Source organism: Acartia tonsa, chromosome 3 (assembly GCF_053477335.1).
Source record: "Acartia tonsa isolate MP-2025a chromosome 3, ASM5347733v1, whole genome shotgun sequence".
In the NCBI taxonomy this organism is placed as follows: Eukaryota; Metazoa; Arthropoda; class Copepoda; order Calanoida; family Acartiidae; genus Acartia; species Acartia tonsa.
Window position 1 is genome coordinate 19,614,189 of NC_137262.1, and position 26,644 is coordinate 19,640,832.

The 26,644-nt window shown below is 31.7% G+C and overlaps 1 protein-coding gene across 1 annotated transcript; it reads right to left on the bottom strand.

The window, feature by feature from the left end:
• Window positions 1-683: 683 nt before the first annotated feature.
• LOC145313589 (putative G-protein coupled receptor No18) lies at window positions 684-24,658 on the bottom strand. Its single transcript, XM_080153054.1, has 17 exons — window positions 24,552-24,658; window positions 24,201-24,237; window positions 23,956-24,006; window positions 22,729-22,780; window positions 22,261-22,330; window positions 21,797-21,863; window positions 16,492-16,567; window positions 9,408-9,542; window positions 9,040-9,168; window positions 6,563-6,608; window positions 5,299-5,372; window positions 4,855-4,918; window positions 4,478-4,545; window positions 3,803-3,871; window positions 2,049-2,123; window positions 1,734-1,801; window positions 684-1,266 (listed from the first exon to the last, which is right to left on the bottom strand). The coding sequence occupies exons 1-17, from the start codon at window positions 24,588-24,590 to the stop codon at window positions 1,157-1,159; spliced, it is 1,230 nt and encodes a 409-aa protein (XP_080009180.1). The 5' UTR covers window positions 24,591-24,658; the 3' UTR covers window positions 684-1,156.
• Window positions 24,659-26,644: the final 1,986 nt, after the last annotated feature.

Below are 26,644 nucleotides of genomic sequence, written 5' to 3' on the forward strand. Positions count from 1 at the left end.
GGGCTTGTGACGTGTCTAGGGGTAGGTTTTTATGGGTGCTAAGCTCAAAAATACTACCTAAAATAGTTGCGGCCCATTCATATGGCAGCTGGGTAACAGCTGCTGCTCAGCTAGAAGCGGCCAAGAGTAGAATGAGTACATTGGGCTTGTGACGTGTCTAGGGGTAGGTTTTTATTGGTGCTAAGCTCAAAAATACTACCAAAAATAGTGGCGGCCCATCCATATGGCAGCTGGGTAACAGCTGCAGGTCAGCTGGGAGCGGCCAAGAGTAGAATGTGTAGATAGGGCTTGTGATGTGTCTAGAGGTAGGTTTTTATGCTACCTAAAAACTTATTTTGGTTAAATTCATGGTAAATGATAGCAATAAACATTTTTTAAATTTCTAGTACCAGCTGCTAAACAGCTAGAACCGGCTGAAAACAGCTGGGAGCTGTTAAGAGTATGAAGGGTAGATATGGCTTGTGACATGTCTATGGGTAGGTTTTTATGGCTGCTGAGCTCAAAAATACTTCCAAAAATAGTGGCGGCTCATCCATATGGCAGCTGGGTAACAGCTGCAGCTCAGCTGGGAGCGGACAAGAGTACCCCTAGACACGTCACAAGCCCTATCTACTCATTCTACTCTTGGCCGCTCCCAGCTGAGCTGCAGCTGTTACCCAGCTGCCATATGGATGGGCCGCCACTATTTTTGGTAGTATTTTTGAGCTCAGCAGCCATAAAAACCTACCCCTAGATACGTCACAACCCATATCTACCCTTCATACTCTTGGCAGCTCCCAGCCGTTTTCAGCCGGTTCTAGCCGTGTAGCAGCTGGTACTAGAAATTTAAAAAATGGTTATTGCTATCATTTACCATGAATTAAACCCAAAATATGTTTTTAAAAGTTGATTCCTACGTAATTAATGATGAATTTGCCCTGAAAATAGGCAAAAAACGGCTAAACGGCTGAGCTGCCAGCCGCCAGCCGCTACTTTTCCAACTTTTTGTTCGATTTAGGGAAAAAAAACCTACCAAGGATTACTCATGCAAAATTTCAGATCGAAATTCGAATTCTTAGTGCCATTTAATCACTGATTACGAGATGGTTGCATTAAAAACCCCCCCCTTCTTGCGCATAAAAGATAGAAAAGCAAAAACACAAAATAATTTCATAAGTCACATCTTTTGGCGAAAAGTCTCCAAATTGAGAACATTCAGCATCGCTTTTCTCATAACTGGATTCATTATGGCATAAATGCAGGGATTCAAACTTGAGTTCGTGTAACCTAAATTAAAAGATATTGTATTGGACAATGTGTTTGTTAGCGGAAAACTACATCATATAATAATAACATTCATCAAGTGGTAGTAGTACATTATATAAATAACGCCATGCAAACATTGAATATGTATAATCCAGGGCTCGGCAGATGCGTGTCAGCCGCCTGTAAACCTCAGGGAAAATAACCTTTAACAATTTTAATAACAAGACCCGAATATGCTTCGCATTAGTAATGGGATAGTTACAGTCGATTTAATTTTTAGATTAAACCTGAGATGGCTTTAGATGTTTTTTTTATTCTTGCCTATTGGAATGCAGATACCCTAGATGCTAGCGGGACAACCGCTAGTATGTATAAAAGAGAGCAACCAATTGCATGAATTCTTGCAGATACAAGTGTATAAACGCTCAATCAATAAACCAAATATATATATATATAAAGTATATGTACATAATAAAAAAGTCACTAACCTATCCAAGTAATAATGTTTATCCAGATACCATCATCACTCGACCAAAATTCTGGCATAAAGGGAAAGCTGAAAAAAAATTGTTGATTAGTTTGTGTGTTACTTAAGATATCTAGCGTGAACAGACAAAACCAACAAAAATTGTTTTTATTATAAATTTCCAAGCAATAGACTAGATAATCTTATGCGTCCTTGTGTGGGTGTCCATAAAATATTTTACCTTGTGAACATAACAATGGAGGGTGTCCAACAGATAAGAAAAGTTTACCTAGTGAACATAACAATGAAGGGTGTCCAACAGATAAGAAAAGTTTACCTAGTGAACATAACAATGAAGGGTGTCCAACAGATAAGAAATGTTATCACAATACTTCCCATCATCAATGTGATCCTTTAAATTAACATTATTATCAATAAGAATAACACGCCCTTAAACATTTATTAGTACCCCCATACATGGGGAGGGTATTACATACCCCCCCCCCCCCTGAATGCAGAATGGTCAAAAAGGATCAGTAATATTTGACATAATATCATTTCACATAAATTCATTTCACATAAAACACTTGACATAAAATCACTTCACATAAAGGTACATTTGACATAAAAACATTTGACATAAAGATACATTTGCCATAAAGGTACACTTCACATAAAAACGTTTCACATAAAGGTACATTTGGCATAAAGGTACATTTGACATAAAGGTACGTTTGACATAAAGGTACATTTCACATAAAGGTACATTTCACATAAAGGTACATTTCACATAAAGGTACATTTTACATAAAGGTACATTTCACATAAAGGTACATTTCACATAAAAACGTTTTTCATAAAGATACATTTCACATAAAAAATTTTCTCATTAAAGAATTTTTCACATAAAAAGTTTTACATAAAGATACATTTCACATAAATTTGTCATAAATTATATTTGTCATGAAAACATTTGTCATGGGTAACAGTATAAAACTTTGGGTACCATTAAAAAACTTTGGGTACAAGTATAAAATTTAGGTACTAGTATAAAACTTTGGGTACCAGAATAAGATTATAAAAAACATGATTTTATGCGAAGTGTAGTTTTATATGAAATGTACCTTATGTCAAGTTTACTTTTATTTGAAGAGTACTTTTATGTTCAATGTATCTTTATGTCAAGTGTACATTTATGTGAAATGTACCTTTATGTGAAATGTTTTTTATGGGAAATGTACCTTTATGTGAAATTTACTTTTGTGTGAAACGTTTTTTTTTGTGTAGTTTACCCATATGTAAAATATACATTTTTGGTAAAATAAAACATGATTTTATGCGAAGTGTAGTTTTATATGAAATGTACCTTATGTCAAGTTTACTTTTATTTGAAGAGTACTTTTATGTTCAATGTATCTTTATGTCAAGTGTACATTTATGTGAAATGTACCTTTATGTGAAATGTTTTTTATGGGAAATGTACCTTTATGTGAAATTTACTTTTGTGTGAAACGTTTTTTTTGTGTAGTTTACCCATATGTAAAATATACATTTTTGGTAAAATAATTTTTTTATGTGAAATGTATCTTTATGTGAAGTGCACCTTTATGTGAAATGTAACTTTATGTCAAATGTACCTTTATGCCAAGTGTACCTTTATGTGAAATGTACCTTTATGTCAAACGTACCTTTATGTGAAATGTACCTTTATGTGAAGTGTACCTTTATGCCAAATGTACCTTTATATCAAATGTACCTTTATGCCAAATGTACCTTTATGTCAAATGTACCTTTATGTGAAGTGTACCTTTATGACAAAAGTACCTTTATGTGAAGTGTACCTTTATGTGAAATGAGTTTATGTGAAATGTTTTTATGTGAAGTGTACCTTTATGTGAAATGAGTTTATGTCAAATGATACTTTATGTGAAATGTTTTATGTGAAATGAATTTATGTGAAGTGATTTTATGCCAAATATAAGCAAATAAGATGACTTTTTAACGTTTCAAACACCATAATTTGATATTTTCATCCCTCATCTAACGGAAAATAAATTAGCTATATATTTAATTATTATATTTATTACTCACTTGGTCTGTTCTCTAATAGCCTTTTTGAGTTTACGTTCAGTTGGAGTCATTCTCTTGTTCTTATTCTTGCTTTAAATATACAAATATAGATTAGAATCCAGGTAAAACATTTGACTGGAAATAAAAAAAAAGTTCTAGTGGCTTTTATTTCCAAAACATCCCTTAAGGGGCGATATGTCGTATTTTCACAGTAGCTTTTTATAGGTTATTTTAGGTTAGGATTGGTTAAGTTAGGTTAGGCCCTGCTTAATTAAAGCCCCCCGCAGGGGCTATAAATAGGAGAAAAGCTACTTTAAAAATATAACGAATCGCCCCTCAAGGGGCATTGCCACGAAAGGGACTATACCCGAAAAGTACAAGTCATCTCCACGTCACCTTTGAACATACCTTGCATTTTGAATTGCAATCGCATAGGGTAACCAACCCTTTGAATGCTCGACCATTGTCTGAGAAGTCCTAACTATGCAAAGTAATGAGTTGCACCTGTTTTGGGCCATGGCATCCCCCCTACTTTAACTATTTATGTTCGCGCATCTGACATAGCAGCAGTATGAAACATTTTAATGTCTTTAGTTATGACGCGGTGTCGAAACGAGATTGGAACCTATCACCTTCCCGACGAAAAGCGGATGCATTGCGTGTTGAGCTACGATCGCGGGTTATATTTATACATACTGGTTCTTTCTCAAAGTGTCATTGTCTGATCTTTCAACATTTTGCATTGCCTCTTGGTAACCTGGTAACTGAAAAAGTTACACAATTTAGTAGTAGCTGCGCTTGTAATATCAGACTAATATATTATACATACAAGAAATCTAGCTTTCAACTCTTAGCTTCCCTTACTCTCAAATTTTGTTCTATGGCATAATTTTCCGATTAAATGTGTTTTTATCATATAATAAGCAAAATCTTATGCCTTAATGTTAATGGTACGATATATTATAAACTCTTTATTTATCGTATGTGAAATTACTTCAATTTCAATATAATTAAAAGAATTTAATTCTTTTTTTTCGAGCCATTTGTCATTTTTTTTTGTCATTTATTCTTACCATTTGTCCTTCTTCCATTTCCATGGATTGCGAGGGCTCTGCAGTACTTAATCCTTGTTGCATTCTACAAAATATTACATTATTTGAAACCTAATGCTGCGCCCTCGAAATAGTTATAAGCTTTTCCTGGAGATATAAAAAAACGCTTCTTGTAAAGTAGAACCATATCGGTCTTGCGGTTTGCTAAAGACAGACATCCACTTCAAGTAATATAGCTATATATTATATACAATCACCTGTTGGGGGCGTGGTAACGCTTTGTGTGGATAATGAGTTGGGCCAGGGCATTTCCCCTCCTACTCTTACTATTGATGTCACGCGCCTGACATAGCAGTAGTAGGTACCATTTCCAGACTCGAACCCGACACCCTGACAGCGGGACGGGATACGTTTATATAACGCTAAGGTCTGTCATTTGTGATATCTTAATGAACAGTAAATTACCTGGCAGCAGAAGATCCCATAGGAGTAATTCTTTTTGATGCAGCTGTCACCTCACTTGGGCTTACATCAACTACCTAAAAAGAAGGGGTGTGGGGATATATCAGCGTTATTCCTCTAAGTGCATTGGTGAGCACAGAACCCCACAGTGGTAGATTTTCGTTAGTTTGTTTACTACTTTAGGTCAGGTTAGGATAGGTTATATTGGGTAATGGATAGCTACGCAGGTCCAGTGTAGAAGCCATAGAGGTTTTGCATAAAAAAATACACTCCCACCTCCCATTAATTATAAATTTATATAATCAATAAGGAGAGGTTTCAGTGCTTTAAAGGTACTTTAAGGAAGCACGAATTAATCAATTAATGATAAATTAATTTTTTTCCCAATATTATTTGCGAATTCTGTCTTATACAGCTAATAACATCAGCGAAGTACAGGGTAAAAATATCCTCAATTGAGAGCCTGACCTTAAATAAGCTATTGCCTAAATCTTTTTCATATATTTTCAAAATGATATTATGCGTATCTCATTATGCAATAAAATATATATATAAAAGAAAGAAAGTATAAAAAAGATCAATAACTAATTAGAAATGACAGAAAAGTTAGAGAAGATAACAATGGGTCAAATTCTATAAAATTTCTTAGGTTTACGTTACTTTTACATGATTTTGGCCCAATACGCTTTATTTATTTCTAATATGTATGGATTTTTGCTGCTATTCATATGCTTATAAGTAAATTATAGAGCAGCTAAAATTTTCTAAAATGCAACTTTATCTTGATAAATCCTTTTGATTATATTCCCCACTTAAAATGCAGGATTAGGATATTATTATTTTTCGGTAGATTTCTTGAAAATTAAATTGGATCAAAAATGTACCCCCTTCCACTTCTTGGATTTTGTTTGTCTTTCATTAGAAAGGTTGGAAGGCTTATAACTATTTACCACTACCCTCCCCCCCAAAAAATTCTCTAAATTCTTTTAACATTTTCTTTTTAAATATAAAATAAAAATCGAATTCAATTTACCCTTCCTCAAGTGCCCTTAGAGGCCTCTAGGGGCGTAACCACTAGTTGGTATTAATCTAATAGTAATATTCACTGAATGTTTAGTAATTTATGGTATGTCAAAGCTTTGATAATAAGCCACGTCCAGGCTGTGTTACAAATTAATTTCGAGTGATAGTCAATCAATTTCGAGTAGGGGGGGGGGGGAGGTTGACAAGTGTCAAACTAAGATATTACTTAAAAATTTAATCTTACCGCTTCCCTGGCTCTTTCAATCTTGAGATCAAGCCTTTGTCTCATCCTAGAAAAATTTAATACAATTAGTATTATATGCAGCACACTTACTCAATAATTTTGGTATGTTTGAGTCATTACTTCCATCCGCAAAAGTATTTTATTCTTCAAAACCCGTTCATCTTTTAAATTTTAACTTTGACCCGCTTCGAACCCCAAGTTTCTTGTCGCGGTGCTGAGAGGAGGATAAGCGGATGTATAGCCACGGTCGCGGGTTTTATATATGAATCAATATTCCAAGACTTATTTTAAATATTCTTATAAGTATTTGTGTATAATCAATAATCATATTTAATTTCTAATCATGCATTCATAAAAAAAACTAAGCTAAAAAACTCAAAAAACTTTTTATAATGTTAAAATTGATTTATTCATTACATGCAAAAGAGCCCGTTATCAGGAGGAAAATGTTGTAAACAATATTCTAGATGTTTCTTTAGTATAGTCAAATACTAATTAAATTAAACATGTACAATGTACATATATTAAAAGACTGACGGAAGACAGATATCATTCTACTTTGTATGAGACAGTATAATGATTATTTCCATCATGTGTTTAAGTGTTATTGCTGCGTATAAATGTTTTCATCCTTGTTTTAAAGATTTTTCTAAAAGAGCTCTATACTGTGTCTATAAAAAATGATGTCATACAATACAAGTGACTAATGAAAGGCCCATACACAGACTAAATTTCCAATAGCAGGCCAGTATATACTTAAATTGACCAATGGTAGGCTAGTATGGCGTCATTTTTTACAGGCACTATAAAAAATTTCTTTTCTAAACAAAATGCAATATTTTGAAAACACTTGATAGTCTGTTGTACTTTTCTGATAATATGTTTGAAGTCGGTGAACTTTACGTAAAAATTGCTCATTACATTTCATCACGAATATTTTGGGAGCGCCAGATATCATCTTTATATCATGTTAACCTTAGGTGTTACAATTATATCAACACAGCATAATATCTAAGAATTATGTAATGACTATATATCAACATTTCAACTATATGTATATGTCCGCAATGAATGCCTAAATATAAAATCTTAAATAAACGATTAAGAATTATAGTGTCAACGAATTGTTAAACATGAGTATACCTCCCACATACATAAATAGGGGAGGGTTAGGTGCTTCCCTTACCCTCCTTTCAATCAAAATTATATTCTTCTTTTTGATAATGATAGTCAAAGAAAGAGATAAGATTAATATATGAAATTTCATACATAAAAGTATTGTTATTTTTGTAATTGTATCTAGGGGCTCAGTATATAATCAAATGGGAGGGAAGGGGCATAGAAAAAAAACTAAAAACCACCCAATGACTATGAAATCTAAAGGTAAATATCCTAAGACCGTCTTTGGACATATGCAAAGCTTCACTAAAATGAATAAATTCAATCTTAAAGGAAAAAACAAAAATCATCTGACTACTTTGTGAAATAGAATCATTACTATAAATCTATATAAAAATATTTTAATAATCTTTCCCCTGGCATATCTTTGTTTTTGGTGATGATGGACACCTAAATTACCATAGAAATTTGCCCCATCAGTTCATTTGACAATTTAATTAGTATCTTCAAATTATAACCAAAAAAAGAAATTATTGTTTAGTATAATTTCTTATAGGAGGCAGTGGCGTGCATAGCAATACACCAAGAATATTCATTATAGGTCTAATCTATTATTTTTAAGCCATATAAGTAATTCTTTCCACCTATACTTTATGTAAAAAGATATTCATATTTTAAAATTATAGGATGATTCAAACACTATCTAATCTTCATCTTTGCCTGAAAAAAAGCGTTCCTTTCCAGAATTGAAAATTTGGAGCACCCTTTTATAAATGAATGAATGAAAGATTTGAATGTTAACTCTTCATTTTTGAATTTTTCCATGCATTTTAATCTTATGAATTATTTTCATCATCTTATGAATATGCAATTAGATGCCAAAGTAGATAAATACAGTTTGCCTAGAATCGTGTATTTGAATAGGCATTATATAAAATAAAATTTAGCCCACATTTCTAAAAGTTAAATTGCAATTGCAACAAAAAGAACGGACTCTCAATCGTACCTTAATAGATTAGAAGGAGCTTTTTCTTACAATTTTTCCAACCACAGTAACGTCAAAGTCAAGTTTTGAGTCCTTAATCCCCTTTATTTGGCAACCTTTGTTTTAATGAATTTATTAGATCGGAAGCTAAGTATCTTAAGATTTGATTTAGTTAAACAATAAAAGTTTAAGTTCGCATAAAGGTACTACATACAGAAAATTATGCACTCGTAGCGTGCAATTTTGAGTTCAAACTATACAAGAAAAAACCAAACAGAAAGAGAAGACGCCAAAAGTTAAGTATTAAATCTAATCATTATAGAGCAATTTATGGATTTAAACTAAATACTTGTTGTGTGACCAACTGTCTTACCTGTGTGTGAACTGAACCACCACATAGATAAGAATAGCAGAAGGAATCATAAACGCCAGTGTGGAGGCATACATCACATAACCCTTGGATTCAGGTTCTACGGGTGGTATACACTCATGCCTTGAATTTCTATAAAAAAAAGGCATTGTTATTATCATGGGAAAAAAGGTATAAGCGGTAATAAAGATTTTTTTGTTAAAGCAAATATTTCTGAAATGGTTATAAAGCTTTTTGCTTTTCAGGAAAGGTTCATGCCATTCTACAGTTTTATTGTATGTATTTCCGATAACACAGCCCCACAGATTAAAATACTCTAGAGTCTAAAGGCGATGCCGCTGGACTTATTAAAGTGTAAAAAAAAAAATTACTCTTCAACCGAAGGTATCCAATTTGAGAATCCCTTTGCAGTGATGAACATGGGGAAAGCCACGACAATCGCCATCAGCCAAGCCATCAACATCAACGCGTTCGTGGTCAGTGTGTTCTTCCGGTTGTTGAAGTATCTGAATATGATAAGAATAGTAAATAAAGAAAGCAAATAGGGAGGGGCCACTAGACTGTTAATTACACTAGTAACAAATATTCAATAAATACATTGTCTTATTCGTTGGCTAGAAGTTTTTGTGTTATTTTTTTATCAAATTTTGATTGGTTTGTTCTAAACTAGTATGGGCCAAAAATTTTAACCAATAATTTAATGTACACAAGGGGAAATGTTTTAAATCATCATCGGGTATGTTTATAAATTATTTATCGTCCATTGTCTTATTCCTTGAGATTCTAAAAAATGTATTGATTTTTTATTGGTTTTTATCAAACTGATTGTGTCCAAACTTTGCCACTCAAAAATGAATTTGTTATACCTTGTTCAAAACTTACTGTTCAATCATTCGTAATAATAAGTTAACCCTTGAACTGTAAAAAAAACCTAGTGATTCATCTATAATGATACCAAGTAACTATAATTATTCTTTTTCCAAAAAGTGATTTGTTATGTTGATTGTGAGATCATTGGTTTACGAGGGAATCCCTAAAAGTTTAAATATGTTTTAGCAACAAAAAAATTGGCAAGCACAATGCTGAAGAACAATATTGCAACATTTACAGATTGTGCCATCCCAATAGTCTATGACGTTAGACATTGAAACTATGACACTAAATAGATAAGACAATGGTTTATAAATTGATGTACATTCTCATTGATTAACAATGTTACCCCTTCTGTAGATTATAATTATTGGTTAAAAAGTTTGTAAACTCAACTGTATGAACCAACAAACCAATAAAAAAAAATAATATAGGTATGTATTTTAGGAGATATAATTGAGACTGAATTGATATACAACCCAAATTAAGCAATTACTTTACTGCAAAACTACAACTGAATACAAGAAAATACAATTTAACCACCTCCCAACCCCAATCCTTACAACTTTAAATAGGGGGATTTAAAGTATAGCAATATAACGATTTTTTTCTCCAATGTTTTATTCATAATTATTATTCTACTATTCAGACAATATGGAATGTCCGGTCTAATTTAAAATTGAAAATGTAAAAAAGATTTCGTCATACCTTAATCAAACTTGAAACAATGACCTTTTGCATATAATAAAATATCAATTATACGGCCGTTTAATGCAGCAAAGTTGTTACCAAAATTGGTCTGTCTGTCCGTATTGCCATTTATCACAAGATATAGCGTGCGAGCAAGGCCCGAAGTAATATATAAAATTATAGACAGATGTCCTCAGATAGAAATATGTATTTAATTTAATAACCAACATGTTCAGAGTGGATGTACAGAAAATTTTATAACGATTATAGAGTTGCCATGCTTTTTAAGTCGTCCCCAATGGTTACAGAAATTATCAAGCAAAGTTTAAATTTATGAGATAATTCTAACATACCTAAATTTATAACAGCTAGCCATTACAAACGGGCCAATATACACTAATTGATAAAAGAAAACACCAAATAATTTGGAAATACTGTAAATAAGATATGTACCTTCATTAATGTTTTTGTTAATATCTGATCACGATAAAGAAATGTAATTATCATCATGGAAAATCCACGAAGGAGGATTTTAAAAATAATTGAAGCATAAATAATCAGTAAACAATGCAAACAGGGATAATTGCATCCAAAGGCAGCGGTCCAAATATGTATTATTTAGTTTAAAGTTCTAAATATGTAAGTCCCTTTGGTACTTGTTAGTCTTGCCCTATCCCTTCCTGTAACAAGCATTCATCATAAGCACTAGTTTAGAGATTTATAAAGCAAAACACACGAGCACAATCACTGCAAAAGTTGGAAATGCAGAAAAAACAAACGAACTTTGGAAACGTAGAGTAGCTGCGCTCCATGTAGTATATACATATGAGTCATAATTGATCAATCTTAAAGTGTACTATTTCATAATTTTCGTATTTGATTCAATTTCCAATAGATTTTACATGCACCTATCATAAAAGGTGAAATATTTCCCCATTGCCATTCACCTTCAAGTTGATATAATAAATTTTAAATAGAATTAAATCCCCCATGAATTTAAAAAGAGAACCAGCGATTAGCAAGATCTTTAGGTAGAAATGATAGATGTTAGATTACTTTTATTGATGAAATAATAGATTTGAAATAACCTAATTTGATTTCTCTTTTATCGTTTTAAAATTCTTATAGTAATTAATGTATTGTATTCAAACATTTGAAAATAACTGATAAATAACTTGTTTTACTGAATATCTATAACATATACTTCTACCTATAGATTTTAAATTTAGGATACCTTTGACTAAGCCACTAAGAGAAAAAGGGGTCTATTTCAAACTCATGCAAAAATTGAAAGTCAGAATTGATTTTTTTTTGTATAAATAAATTGTCTGTTATATGATGCGTGGTTGCGGTTAATGTAAAAAAGTTAAGTATTTTTGGAAATACCTAATCACCTTTATAACTATAGGTTAAGCAAGGATAATCATATTCATAAACTGAGAAACAATAAACAAATTTACATGAAAGATATAATAATTTTGTGTTTACATTGAAGCCTATTTATATAAACCAACTCTCTTACTATAAATCTAAAAGGGATCTAACAATTGCTTAGCCTAACCTAAATAAAAATAAGCATAAAAATACTTTTCCTAAAAAGTATTTTGTGGTTCATATGCTGTTTGAAGAAAAACAAGAAGTTAGAAAATACTCCTTCTGGACGGTTAATTAGTGTCATACAGACACTAGCAAATTGTAGAGTAACTGCACTACAAATAATCCTCCATACCAAGTGGTGGATAATTAGCCTGCAAAAATAACGTAAACACATGACTCACAACGATTATCATTATTATTAAACAAGGATAACAATGTTCAAAAGTAGAGACAATTAAAGTCAATTAAATACATTTACACTTACATAAAGAATAACATCAGACAATCTGTTGATGAAACCCAGATAGACAGAGGTATAAACGGAGGCTTTTAAATAAAAAGACAAACATAAACAACAGACAAACTTTTCAAACAAACTTACCTACTGAAAGACATATAAATCAGGGAGTAAGGGAGGGGACAATGGATCGAATATTCAATTTTTAGGAGTCTCAGACTTTGGGGACTGGCTTAAAGGGAATGTGCAAGAATTTAGCAGTTTCTGACTGAGTTTGGGGACTTGCGCATAGAATGCCGCTACTCGTTATGTATGTTTTGAATATTGCAGACGGGGAGAAGGGATAAGGGAAGTGGGGGGAAGGGAAATAAACACTCGTTGTGTTAGTTTGGAATGTAGCAGACGGGGAGAAGGGAGGTGGGGGCAAGGGAAATAAACAGAATAAAAAGGGGCAGTCATATTCTTGCTAGCAGCTGGCCGGGTCCAATAATCTTTTAATATAAAAATCACACCAAAAAACCTCAATATATTTCATCAAAAACAAGTTGTGATTTCACTTTACATGACGCTATGGAAATCTATTATTCAATTAACAACCCCTTTATAATTTCCTACAAATTTATTGGATTAAACTGGATTTCATGCCCTTTCTTTGATAACTCTTATATTGAATTAATTGCCCATTGTCCCCTCCCTTACTCCCTGCATATAAATTGTAAGAAAATTATGTAAACATACAAAGTGACATACAAACATTAAATTTTTTAACAGATAGACAATAATTGGTAAAAAGAAAATACCCATAAAAATACATAGTTAATAAATTTTAAGAAAAAAAAATAAAAGAATACCAGAATTAAAAAATAAGTGATGGAGTACATGGCAATTTTTAGGGTAGCCTCGCTTCTAACAACACAAAGCATCTCTGAAGCTAAATTATTTGTGTAAAATGTTTAGCCTTTTGACTTTTCATACAAATAGTTATGGCATAATTTATTTTACAGCGTTGAAAATGTGGAGAGAGAGAATACAATTTATCTTTTGTTAAAAAGTAAGCATAGATAAATTTGGAAAAACCATCTTGCAAAATAATAATCCTATTACTAAATTATATAAACAACTGTGTATTTTTTTACATCAAGTCAGATAAAATGACAAAAACCTTTGCAGAAATAGGTACAAAATTTACAAAGAAGCGTTTTATGGGTCATCATTTTTGGTTAGGTGGTAATCTCTCTATAAAATATGGTTCTGGATGTAATCTCCCCCCCCCCCCTTATTCCCTAGCTTATTTATTTTTTAATACAGAAAGCTTTCTAACTCTCGTAGATAAGGGAACAGTCACAGTTCAAGAGAAAACACATTTAATTAATCATTTGATGCTATTTTATTATTAGGCTATCCTATCATATAAAGTTGTAAGGCTTTTTGTCTGAAGGTTAAGATTTCAATAACTACTGAACTTATATGGAAGTTTTATAAGGGTTGACTCCTCCCCCTTCAGCTTCCTTAGAGCCCTCTAGGGGCGTAGCCGCTAGTTCATATATATAGCTTTGCTATAAAAAAAAACAATTGTTAAACCAAGATACAAAGATAAACAATTTTCTATAAATTATATTTCATGAAAACAAAAGAAAATATTGATCTTAAGTTAGAAAGGTGAAATGTTGATGTTGCCTGTTTAACTTTAGTGCTATTGTTATCAACATTGCACATATACATTATAAATAAACTGTGGATGGTTGATATTAACTAACTGGTAGGTCATAATCCACTCACTTTCCCTATGATCCTATCTGATCAAAGGAATGAGTTGCGGACTAAGGTTTTTTTCCACTGCCATAAATACTCTATTCATGCATCTAACATAGTTGCTTGGTATCTTTTACAGCGAATAAAAACAAATAATAAACCTTTGTAAATGTATGTTAACAAAACGCCCCAAAGATTAGCAGGAGCGTTGTTCGGTAAGCCTCATTTTAATATTAGCTCTGACCTAGTGTAAGATTCCTAGGGTAGGGGATACAAAATACTCCAAACATTGAAAAGATAAGGAATTATTATTCTGAAAATAAATTCATATAAAAAATGACATATTTGGTAATTTTTAAAGAATTATATTCATGCTTTTATATTACTTTGATTGGTCTTTTTTGATAGATAGCTACTGTATATCTAAAGTTTGTCCGTAAGGCAGTTCTTTCTAAATTATGGATAATTTCAATGTACCAGCATAAAAAAAATAATGCATGTCAAATTCTATATGGATGGTGTTATCTTAATTTAAAAAGGATATAATTTAACTTTTATCTTTTCTAAATATAATGCATTTTCCATCCCTATTTCTATGCCTTGTGCTGTGATGGGTTTTCTTCGCGCTCGCAAAGGTGTCAGTACTGCAAATTAGTGTGCAACAAAAATAGTAGCAGCAAAGTGCTACATGGCCCCAAAAAGCGCAATAATACAATCAGTTAAGGAGTAAGATTTAACGAAGATTTAAGTAGATTGTAGTTCTAAAGGCTTTTGATACCAAAAATATTTGTTTAATTATTAGAGTCATTTCTCTGCTGTAGTATAGAATTATGAATGAATGAATGATACTGACAACATTCTGCTTTAGTGATAATTTGCTGTTATTAGAGTGTTTGCCAAATTGATTGAACACCAATATGTTTTGGCCTGTATGATCTTTATTGTTATCATTTCCCATAACTAAACCACACATAGAGTCATCATTCAGGAATACAGGGATAGGTCAATAGTATCTACAGGAAATTTTTTATAGGCAATGTTAGCCCCCAAGACATATTTAGTGTAAAGGTAGACCTTAAATACAGGAATTCCTTAGCCTATAGAATTACAAAAATGGTAGGCTTAAGCATAAATAGGGTACAAGTCTTTATCTTCTTTAAAGATGAAAAAGACTGAGATTTATTATCTTTAATCTATAAGATCAATGTTTTTTTTTTAATTTAGAATTTTTATATCAAGCATTAACGAATTTAATGACTTTTTTTAGAGGTACATATATTAGGAATATGAATTTTAGGAAGTCAATATTTTAACCAGTTACCTTTCCCTAAATTCTAATCGCCATTACAAAATCATTACAACAAAATTGCCCAAACTTCTTTATACCCAAAATAATGATACAGAATTAATCGATTCTCAATTTATTTGAAAATTTGACATAAGTATCAATTTTAGAATTTTAACGGGATAAATCAAATTATATATTGTTATTATATGCAAACTAATACTATGAAAGTACGTTTATATTCAATTTAAACTTTCTTTAGTTAGTTAGTTTTTCGTATTACAATAGTCTAATAAGACTAGTCCTGAGTGTATACCTGATAGGAAAGTAGAGAGCATAGAACCTATCAATACTGACACTAATGATACTGTAGATAGAACTACTAAGTGTATACCTGATAGGAAAGTAGAGAGCATAGAACCTATCAATACTGACACTAATGATAATGAAGATAGAACTACTGAGTGTACATATACCTGATAGGAAAGTAGAGAGTATAGAACCTATAAATACTGACACTAATGATACTGTAGATAGAACTACTGAGTAAATACCTGATAGGAAAGTAGAGAGTATAGAACCTATAAATACTGACACTAATGATACTGAAGATAGAACTACTGAGTGTATACCTGATAGGAAAGTAGAGAGCATAGAACCTATCGATTCTGACACAGACCAGATATTGTAGACAGACCTACTGAGTGTATACCTGATTGGAAAGTAGAGAGCATAGAACCTATCAATACTGACACTAATGATACTGTAGATAGAACTACTGAGTAAATACCTGATAGGAAAGTAGAGAGCATAGAACCTATCAATACTGACACTAATGATACTGTAGATAGAACTACTGAGTAAATACCTGATAGGAAAGTAGAGAGAATAGAACCTATCAATACTGACACTAATGATACTGTAGATAGAACTACTGAGTAAATACCTGATAGGAAAGTAGAGAGCATAGAACCTATCAATACTGACACCAATGATACTGTATATAGAACTACTGAGTGTATACCTGATAGGAAAGTAGAGAGCATAGAACCTATCAATGCTGACACCAATGAGGCTGTAGATAGAGGCGGTTGAAAATCCTGAAAAAAAAAACAAGAGCAATTATTTCAAATATCAGAATTTGTAAAATAATCAAAAAATCAAATATTATATTTATGTTTAGCAGAGAAACAAATAAAACAGTTTTGGAAATTGAGGTCATTAGATGTTTTTTTTTACCACCTACCAAAAATGCAAAAGATATTATGCATTACTTAAGTATGAAAGTAGTTATGCACATTTTCTATGAGACTGATGACTATGCTTATCTGTGACCGTATTTGTTGTAGAAACAATATGGGGTACTTTAAAATTAGTCAAAACATTTAATTGGTCTGCCCTCAGATTATGAGACTATGAATAATTTGTTATTCTTGTTAAAATTGTTAGAAAAGTGGGGTCTTGGGTGCTAAGCAGGATTAGGAGAACAAGTCAATAGAGATAAATTAATGAAAATGATGATAAAAAAAATTATGCCTATTGTACCTAGATATTCATTAGGGTGTGTCGATTTTAAACATTTTTTTTCTGAGACCAAAGCAGGGATCTGCAAATGATTTTTATGAGTATAATACACCTCTGGATGATTTAAAATTTATTCTAAGTCTTAAAACCGCTGACGACCAGGCCTTCAATTGTATAGCTATTTGTAAATGGATGTCAAAAATTTATTGAATCAGAACTATGGCTTCATGGTGCTCCCAGGAAAGGCATTGAGGAGAAGAATCAGGAACTTTTGACCGTTTCAAAAAATCTCGTTCCTAGCCTGAGAAAACCTCGTAAAACCTCTACAAATTGAACAATTCTCAATAATCCTTTAAAAATAGTATTTTTTTAGTAATTTCTAAGGCTAGGAAAGAGATATTTTTAAACGGACAAAAGTTACTGATTCTACTACTCAAGGCCTTTCCTGGGAGCACCATGAAGCAATAGTTCTGATTCAATAATTTTTTTACTCTCATTTACAAATAGCTCAACAATTGTATTTCTGCTCGTTAGTAAAAGGTTGGTAAATAAAAGGTAAGGAAGCGAAATATGACTTTGACTGACTTACAGTCGGAAATTCATTATTAAACTGGGGAAATGCACAAAAATATTTAGCCCTCTAGCACTAATAGAAACTAAGATAATAAGTGGAAAGGACTTGAATGTCGTCCTTGCATATTTTTTCATTAATGAAATACATTTTTAAGTGGTCGCATTCCAAATCTCAATTTTTTAAAATTCTTTTTTGGTCAGACATTTTATTTAAGTTAGTTTTATCTGTTGCACATCCCCTCTTTGTCTAATTCCGATATGAACCCGCCCTAATATACATATATGATAATCATAAAAGTACCTAATGATTTGATCCAACAAATGAAAAGTTATAATTATAAAATTTTGAGTAACATAATAATTTAGAGTTCAATGTCCCCTTCCTCCATGGTTGTTAATAAAAATAAGATTTTATTAATAACTTTATGAAATAAAACATAGTTGTTTTTATTTACTACAATAAGCCAATTTAAAATAATGTATCTTTTTACTGGATACAAAGTAAAAGCAAATTAGACAATAAAGTCTCCTATTCTACTTAAATTGTTCTTTATTATCTATTAATCTATTGAGTTCTTTAGTTTCGTTAATAAAATCATTTCTGTATGTGAGGGTCTAATATTTTATCACTCTACAAAGGGTCGTAGTTTAGCTTGTTCTAACTTTTAAGTAAGTATTAAGGCTAAGAGTTACTTAAAGCGGCTGAGTGTGGCTGCGACCCCAGAACTGAACGACTGCTGCTGCCATGTTTTGCTATTATCATTATCATTTTACAATACATTAAGATGATTTTAATTTATGTAACACATCACAATGTAATATCAAAAAAGAATAATTCAAGATATTTTCCTTAAAATAATAGTTTCTTATGGAATAAAAGAATACCCTCTCTGATTCAATGGACTGAGCTTCATTTGCCATACTGCTTTATGTGAACTATTGCCCTTTTTTCAATCATTTAATAAGTAGCACAAATTAGATTTCTATACAGTACTCGCACAGTCACAAACATTCAGAAAAAGTTTTGTAGGAAAGGGAACACGAAAGTCAAAACGCATGATTTATAGTTTAGGATATGGCTATATGGTTTAGAGGCCCTAAGATATGAACATCTCTTGCCCCTACGGCCTCATTTGGTACAGTTTTTATAAGGAAGGGATGGTGGGTGGGTTAAAATCTTATAGGCTCTAAGATATGGACATCTATTGCCCCTATGGCCTCCTTTGGTTCAGTTTTTATTAGTCGGAGGGGATGGGTAAACAACCCTTTAACCCCCCCACCCTTGAACGTCCCTGGTTTATAGTTTTGCGGGTTTCGTTTTAATTTTATTTAAAATGTCCCAAAAATTGTTCTAGTCCCTTAAATCATATTTTTAGAATGTCTTTCCCTCACTGAATAAAAGACCCCCTCGCGGGTGCTGTATAAAGGTCCTAACTGTAACCTATTGTATAACTACAGACTAAGAGTAACATAATGACAAAAAATATTTCATGGCCCATTTCATTTTTTCAATAGAGGAGACATGTTTCTTAGTAAATTAATATATTATTAAGAAAAAAGCAAAACTACTTCATAGTTTATTAATTCTATAAGTGAAATATAAATTTTAAATCTTATAATATTATAGAATATTAATTTTTTGTCTTAAGCTTTAAATCTTAGAAATTGCTGCTCCCAACTTATTGAACTTTTCAGGGAAGCTTTAGAGAGGTTTTATTCTATTTTCCTGACCTCCCACGCCCTCTCCTAGAGGGGCAAGGATATTGTTATATATCATAGGAAAATAATAATAATTTTATATAACAATTATGATTCTGTTTTATAAAGTTCAACTATATTTCTAATTTTTGCTTGTTTAATATTGCACTCCTATACTTTACATAATATTGTACTTGTTACTTAATAGTAATATCACCAAAATGTCCCATTGTTTTTTTTCTTCTTTATTACTATTTCATACAGACTATTTTTTACAGAGATAGTGAAGATTATTCTAATTTTATTTTTATTTGGATATTCTATTACTAGAGTTGGGTCTATATAACTCTCTTGCTATTGGCTAGTGTTCTATAAGTATATATCTATTTCTCAATAAATCAATTTTCCGCCCCCGCCATTACTATCTAAAAGAAAGTAGTGAATATTTAATAATTTAAATGATTTTAAGATTTCTTCAATTATATTTTTTTCAGTTTACCATCATCAAAGGGTTATATGATTAAAATTTTAGTTTCAATATTTGAACACACAGGAAGTGTCGCCACAATAGAATTCTTTTAAAACAGAGTTTTCTTAAATTTACTATATTAAAAATTTTGATTTTATTTTTTATGATTATAAATTAAATACATCAATATAATTTAAATAGCAACATGAAATGAAAAAAATGAATTTATTTTTAATAAAGTAAATAATGGGTCTTATCGTTCTGGGCAATGAGAGTTTATTATGGATTATTGGAGCACTATGAGTTTTAAACGATTATTCCTTGGAAAATTTGAGCTTATTTATAGACATTTATTTCCTATATAGATCTGTCATGGATCTTGAAGAAATAAAGCAGGCCCTTTTGTAAATGTTAAAAATTGGAAGAATCTATTAAATAAAAGTTATCGCAAATATACTTAGTAAATAAAAGAATGGTAATTTTACCTTAATCGAGGTAAGACAATATTTTTTTTTTAAATTTTGAGTTTAGGTTTAGATGAGACCAAGGTAAGACCCACAGGAATAGAGCCCCTCACGGACTAGAAATGATAGAAATATTTTAATACTTTTTTTTAGAATCCTAGTTCTTTTCTTTGACCAAATTGTTAAAAAACAATTCAAGAAATTTAATAAACTATGAAATACTGTACTAAAATAAAAGAATTAATAACAAAAGGGATAACAAACTGTACAAATTAATTTGTGGGAATAATAGAAAAATTGATTCAGAGAAAGATACAGTAGTCTTCTTTTATATGCCCTCAGACAGGTTTAATTAGTTGAGAACACAAAACTATATCTTACAAAGTAGAGACATAATAATACTATATTACAAATATTTTTTTAGAAAGTCACAGAATAGTCTAACAGTTAAGACAGCTAAACCTTGTAACACAATTTTTCTATATTTATCTTTCAGAGCCAAATTAATTTACTACTGATTATAACTAAGATCACAAAAAAACCTTTAGAAAATCATACTATCTTTTTATTTATTCTTTTTACTACTTATATTGTGCTCCCAACTGATATTGTCTTTAAGATGATTTTAATTAATTTCAACAAGTACAAAAATAGATACCATTGAAATATCAGTTGATATGTATTTTAAAGATTAAGTGCTTTTATTCATTACTTAGAAAATATATGAAAGCATTATTGAGTGGAAATTTTAACAAAATTCAAAAAGCAAAGCTCTAAATTCAGACGACGGTAGGAACGAACATTAAACATTAAGAATAATATTAATTTACAAGTTCAAACTAAATTGTATTAAGATTTTTTGCAAAATTGATTGATTGCATGATACTAGTTGAGTTGAGGTTATCTATATACTTTAATTATTTGTCCTGAAATCATTGTTCCAAGTGTGATCCAGACATGACAAGACAAGATTGCCTATTCTTACCTAAATCAAGTGTGATCCAGGCAAGACAAGATTGCCAGCCCCACTTCTATTCTTACCTACATCAAGTTTGACCTAGACAAGACAAGATTGCCAGCCCCACTCCTATTCTTACCTACATCAAGTGTGACCCAGACAAGACAAGATTGCCAGCCCCACTTCTATTCTTACCTACATCAAGTATGACCCAGACAAGACAAGATTACCAGCCCCACTTCTATTCTTACCTACATCAAGTGTGACCTAGACAAGACAAGATTGCCCGCCCCACTCCTATTCTTATCTACATCAAGTGTGATCCAGGCATAACAAGATTGCCAGCCCCACTTCTATTCTTACCTACATCAAGTGTGACCTAGACAAGACAAGATTGCCAGCCCCACTCCTATTCTTACCTGCATCAAGTGTGACCCAGACAAGACAAGATTGCCAGCCCCACTTCTATTCTTACCTACATCAAGTGTGACCTAGACAAGACAAGATTGCCAGCCCCACTCCTATTCTTACCTACATCAAGTGTGACCCAGACAAGACAAGATTACCAGCTCCACTCCTATTCTTACCTACATCAAGTGTGACCCAGACAAGACAAGATTACCAGCCACATTCCAATTCTTACCTACATCAAGTGTGACCCAGACCAGACAAGACTGCCAGCCCCACTCCCATACTCCATTGGCTTCTATCTGACATAAAACAGAGCATTAACATTCAAAATCTCAATTCTTTGAAGGAAAGTATCAAGAAAAATAGTAAATTTCATTTTTACAAATGGTCTTTTTCACTAATGGATAAGCTAGGGGCATAATATTGCTTCCTTATGATTAAAGGGTCTCATTATCTATAAAGAAAATAGCTCTAGAATATAAGATATCCTCAAACCATCCAAGGTCCTATGTGAAGTTTTCCTGAAATCAAGAACTCATGTGGTTTATTGTTCTAAAAATCTTATACTACCAACAAAAAAAATTTTATTTTATATCAAAGAAAGAAAATAATGTGGAAATGTTAAAAAAATCTCATGATTAAGACGACATTTAGATTCAACTCTTTGTTATTAAATAAAATTGGAAAAAAACTTACAACATGAATAGCAGGAATCATAACAAAAAAACCAACACACATGTCCGCTACAGCCAGGTTAACCAGAAACCTAAAAAAGGATTAAAGTAGTTCTTGAAATCTTAAGATTCAGACAAAAACTTACTTAGGATTAGCGGCTGCGCTCCAAGCATCTAGGGTCTAAAAGTTTAAAGATGGGATAGAAAAAAGTCTAAGCCATTTTAAAATGTTATTATAAAAAGTAGTCTAAAACCATCCTAAGAACTTTTTAAAGCTTCCCTTACTTCTTTTAATTAATGGGATAGCATTAACAGCTACGACTTAAAAATATAGGGCCTAGCTTATAACAGTCCACTATCTCAATTATTCTCTTCTTTTTGTAGTATATTTTAGCAATGGGACCAGATTTATATCATCCTTTTTTAACAGTCTTTGTCCTTTTCTTAAAGTCACAATTCCTTTTGTAAAGCTTTTGAACTTATATATTACCTTTTAGCCCTTGATTTTCTTAAATGTTCATTCAGTAGGATGGCAAGCAATACTTAATATAAAATTCAATTCAATGTCTATTAAAAAGCCTTGAATTTATTTTATCCAAACATGAACAATTATTTTCACAGGTAGCGCAGCAAAAACAAGTTTGCATCACAAACATAATACACACAGACAAACAGATAGACCCGTGTTATCTATAATACAAAGTAGAACGATGTCTGTCTGTCTGTCTGTCCGTCTGTCCGTCTGTCTGTCCGTCTGAAGCTTAAGATCTCAGTAACCACTGAACCGATTAGGCTCTACTCTTCAGGGAATATACCTACTGGTCCCGTGATGGTTTTAAGCTATTTTCTTGGGGGGTGGGACACCCCCAACCCCCCCAAAAATGAAAAATACCCCCCCCCCAAAAAAAAAAAATTTTTTTTTTACTTTTTCTTTTTAAATCTAAAATACGAAAAATTAGGTTGATCAAACCTCTTGGGGCAAAGCCCCTAGAGGCTAGGGGCGAAGCCGCTAGTCTATAATACAAAGTAGAACGATGTCTGTCCGTCTGAAGCTTAAGATCTCGGTAACCGCTGAACCGAATGGGCTCTACTCTTCAGGGAATGTACCTATTGGTCCTGCGGTGGTTTTAAGCTATTTTCTTGGGGGGGTGGGACACCCCCAACCCCCCCAAAAACAAAAAAATCCCCCCCCCCATTTTTTTTTTTTTTTTTTTTTTTTTTTTTACAAATTTTACGAATTTTATGAATTGTACGAATTTTACGAATTTTACGAATTTTACGAAATTTACGAATTTTACTAATTTCGCGAATTTAATCGCAAAATGTTTTCCTGCTGGGTAGGTGCGAAAATTTGTGATCCGTTCTGCTGGGTAAGTAATAGAAGATGTAATTATACCTCTTGGGGCAAAGCCCCTAGAGGCTAGGGGCGAAGCCACTAGTACAGAATATAGAATTTGTTCTAAAATATGGAGTTTATGTGATTATAAAAATGAATATAATATACGTGGATACGTCAATTTAGTTATCATTTATTGGTCAATGATTTTTCCATTAGGAGGGGAGGCGGTGGGGTAAAAGAAGTGAATGGGGGTATCATTATATTAGCCAGCTGGTAGGACCATTTTATCAGAGAAGGCAAAAATATGACTCAAAATCCAAGTAATTCTATTGATTTTTATAATTTTGAAATGACCATTTTAGAATGTCGTCTTCTTACCAAGAAGATTTCCAGCAACAGTGATGATCATCAGAATATACAGAAATGGAACTACAAAATTAAATAAAAAACTCTTATCTAATAATGTTAAGGAAGATGAAACAGTTGCAAATTGTTTAAAATTTATATAATTCCCATACTTAGGGTCCAAGTCAATTTTGTCAGATTTTTATCAGATTTAACATTTTTCAGCATAAGGAGAGAAGCGTCCAAAAAAAATTCTTAACTAAATAAGAGTTTATTTCCTGCCCAAATTAATGGAGACTGCTCCTGTTGTCCTGTCTAAAAAAAGCATATATATTTTTATTATATATTTATTTTATTATATTAAATTATATTTTATATATTTTAAAAGGATTTTAAACCTTTTCTTTTCAAGTTTTCTTGCTTAATCTTTTTTACGTTTTAAAAATGTTCTATCTTTTTTTTGGACCTTTTTTCCATCTACTGATTTTTGTGCAGTTATAATCACATACAGGTTTAAAACCATTTAAAAATAAAGATTTTTCATATCGTAGACGAAAAAAATCAACTTAGAAAACTGACTAATTTAAATTTTGTGAGAAACTGCTTAAAAATTGAATCCTTTTTCCTACCTGTTGAGCTGTTCGTAATAATGTTTCATTTTCAACCATTTTTCATGCGCCTACTTATGAAAGTAAACAAATAAAGTAGAACAACATATAAAAAAGGTATTTTTTTCTGCAGCTTAAGTTTTTAACAACTACTGAAATGGTTGAGTTTTCCTATTTAGGGAAGCTTCCCGTGATGGTTTTATGCTGTTTTTCTGCCTCAAATTCTTACCTCTTTGAATTAAGAGTCCCTAGTCGCTAGGGGCAAAGCGCTATTTTAGTTATGAAATGATAAATAGTGGTAGATTAATACTTGACAATATTACAGACGTGACATACAGAAACTAATTCAAGAAAAATTTGTATACTAAAAATACCTCATCACTTATAATACATAGATTTCAAAATCAAACTGAAACATTCTTTTACATAGGAAAATATTTTGATAAGGATAATTGTATAAATATACTTCCTTTGTTTATGAGTAATTATGAATATCAAATTATTCATTTTAAATTCAATTGGCAATGTAAGTAAATATCTTTTTTTTTTATTTTGCCATCTAAATTATGCAAACATAGATTGAAATGATTCAGTTTCTCTAAACAACTATATCAATTGTCAGACGCTAAACATAGCAACAGTTCAAACAGTTCAGACTTTGTTTCTTCGCACTTTTCTGAGAATCTACTGCCGCAGTCACTATTCTAATTTGCCGTCAAATCATAGATAAGCTTCAACCGCAACAGAAATTGTACTTGGCAGTACCAAAAAACCAAGTCGTAATCTTAAATAATTCTAAGCCGCAGCAGAACTAAAAAATGTGCTAGTACTTCTTTTAAAATAACTTAAACACACAACAATATTCAAAGATTCAAGGACACATCTAAAGAAAGCTAATTTCATTCCCTATTTGATTTCTGATTGGAATGGTTGTTTGTTGTACGTGTTTGTATGGGTTAGTCGTGGGTCATTTGTTTCAACAGGGGAAGCAGGAGACACTAATGGTCACGTGTCTTTGCAAAAAGATTCAGAGATAAAGGGTTGCTTAAATGAGTATATGTATAATTCTCCATTCAATCTTTAACAATGTAAAGACATCAAATTCATGTTGATTAATTAAATGAAATATAAATATAATCGTTTTGATTAAATAAAAATTAATAAAAGCAGTAAAAACTAACGTATTTTTCACATGTTTGACAATAATGTAAGAAAACAATACAAATAGAAAGATTTAAAAAACAAAGATTTTATATGAATTAAAGATATCTAAAACTCAAAGGACAAGATTTAGTCAGATGGATCCCTTCCCTTCAAAAAAAAAGTAAGGAAAGGAGGCGTATGGGTGTATTACTTACGAAGAAAGTGACTGTACTAAATCTTTGATTCCTTGATTTCTTCAATTTGATTCTTTTGAAATGAAGATATTCCACAAATCTAAATGATTATCAGGAAAAGTATGTAAAGTTTTAATTGACTTGTTTCAATAAATAGTTAAAGGGACGATTATGCTTGAACTACATGCACACATATACATTATAGTGCTTTTAAGAACACAGGTATCTTCTGATTTTTTGCATCTTGATTTACCCTAAAATTACATTAAAATCACATTTAAGCAAAAAGTTTCCTTGTTGTAAGCAAAAATTGTGAAAAATTCCTTGAAAGGAATCCATAGAATCTTATCAAATATTATTGCTTTAAAAACTCAAAATAATTAAGATTAAAAATAAATTTAGAATTTGCATATCAACATTTTACATAAACTCGAAGGTTATTCTACACAGGAAAATAAAATAATTTGAATATATTGACCTTACAATTCCATAACATCCACCAGGGAGGGAGGGGACTATTCAGGTTAAATTAATTAGCAAACCTTACTTCCCTCCAATAGTAATTAATTATGAAAGGTAATAATTTATACATAACAGTATGAGTGGGGGAGGGGGAAGGGGGATATCATTGAAATCCTGAAATCCCTGACACACGATTTTGTTGCTTTTTCATGCTAGAAATGTCCCCTCTTTTCCTTTGCCATTGATTGCAAAATATAGATTTTATTTGTAGCATTTCTAAAATTATGTTACATGTGACAGTCAGTTAAAATATAG

Coding starts and splice junctions, on each gene's coding strand:
- LOC145313589 (XM_080153054.1), bottom strand. CDS start 24,590: ATGGTTGAAAATGAAACATTATTACGAACAGCTCAACAG. Junction 9,543..16,491: donor GCTCTCTACTTTCCTATCAG/GTATACACTCAG, acceptor TATCATATTCAG/ATACTTCAACAACCGGAAGA. Junction 6,609..9,039: donor GTGGTTCAGTTCACACACAG/GTAAGACAGTTG, acceptor AAATTTTTCTAG/GATGAGACAAAGGCTTGATC.